We start from the raw sequence: 1,518 nt of genomic DNA on the forward strand, positions 1-1,518 counted from the left end.
GTGCATTTCAAAATAGGATTTATTGTAAAACACGGTATTAATTTCAAGTTCTCCACAAGTGTGCTTAACAGTGATTATGTAATTCAGCTTTTAAAGTGTGTTTTTCAGAATGATGTGTTTGCTGAGTGATGGTAGAAGCCCTGGTGCTAGCTTACAGTCCCTGTTTCATGAGTCCTGACTCCTTGTTTTGGGTGTAGCCACAGAAATTAATTTTCTCCTGACAGTTAAGACCCTTATCTGTGCATGGTGGTCACCTACCTACCTACCGCTTGCTGTGGCGGTACAGTTCAGAATGTTTAGGTCCTTGCCTGGAGCTTAAATGTTTGCTTCCGGGTGAGGAGAAGCTTTATCATGTTGAACTGGTATTTATGGGGCTGTGGAGAGGGGTGGCTGTGATGCCGGAGGGGTGTTGGGGTTGAGAGTTGGCGGTTAGAGGACAGGGCGATAATCAAGCTTTTTCTCACTCCTCTGGTGTACTTTGCCTGTGAGAGCTGCCTGTTGATTTGTGTCAAGTAACTCAGCAGTACCTCTTTTCTTTCTCCTGCAGGTTGGTACATGGTCTGGCAACTGTTTTTGTCTAAATTCAAATTCTTGAGAGAATTGATAGGTGATACGGGGTCCCAGCAGGGAGACAACGAGCTTTCAGAGACCAAAGCTGAACAGGAGACTCCACCCTCGCCTCAGACAGATAGAAAGACATCTGCTCGACAGCGAAGGGCACATGCAGAAGACACAGCATAAAGTGCTCCGTTGGGCTTCTGGTAACTACGAGTGGTTAAACACCTCTGCACTGTGTCGGTCAGTGGTTTGATCTTACTGAAAAACTGACTTAAGAGGTAATAGTCATACCTGTGGACCTTTGCTCCTGACCTACCAATGTATATTACTTCGGTAGAGGTTCAGGAGGGGGCTTCAGCAGCGAGTCGTGGAATACCGGAAGAAAGGAGGGATGGAGAGAAATCTCCATCAGAAAAATGCTGAAGTGCTGTAGCTCCTGTCTCTGCACACAGATTAAAACCAGGTCCTGGACCATAGGCTTAGCCTTTGCATTAGTCTGGAGATGGTAAATATTTCAGACTTAAAATGGTTTCTAAATTATTTTTTTCTTCACAGCACTGTAACTACATATAGTGAAACTGAGTTTTATTTCCTTAGCTAAATATGAATATATATTTTTCCTCAACCTTGAAAATGCATGTGAACTCGACAAACTATTGAAAGAATATCCTGCTTTAGAAAGTATTCTAAAGTGAGATTTTGGTTATGTTCTTGTATATATTAAAGTATAAATGAAATATGAAAAACCAATATTAGATGCAAATGATTTGGAGGCTTTTATTATCTCCTCTTTAAAAAAAAAAGGCAAAAAAAGGAATCGGGTCGTAAGACCTGTTTGCTTGGCTTTGATGTAAGAAGGGTTACAGGTTAAACAGTTCTGCTAAGTGTCTGTACACTTCTGCGCCTTTTACTCTGAGTCCAACTTGTGTTGGAGAGGGGAAGGTGCCTAGGTTATGTACT

General features: G+C 42.1%; 1 protein-coding gene across 1 annotated transcript; it reads left to right on the forward strand.

The window, feature by feature from the left end:
• Positions 1-547: 547 nt before the first annotated feature.
• On the forward strand, positions 548-741 carry SMIM13 (small integral membrane protein 13; the record flags this gene model as incomplete). The annotated part of the gene is made up of 1 exon (XM_010158835.1): positions 548-741. A coding segment is annotated over one exon (194 nt), but the record flags the coding sequence as incomplete, so codon positions are not given.
• Between the last annotated feature and the right edge of the window lie 777 nt (positions 742-1,518).

Source organism: Eurypyga helias, unplaced genomic scaffold, assembly GCF_000690775.1.
Source record: "Eurypyga helias isolate BGI_N326 unplaced genomic scaffold, ASM69077v1 scaffold32430, whole genome shotgun sequence".
Taxonomy (NCBI): Eukaryota; Metazoa; Chordata; class Aves; order Eurypygiformes; family Eurypygidae; genus Eurypyga; species Eurypyga helias.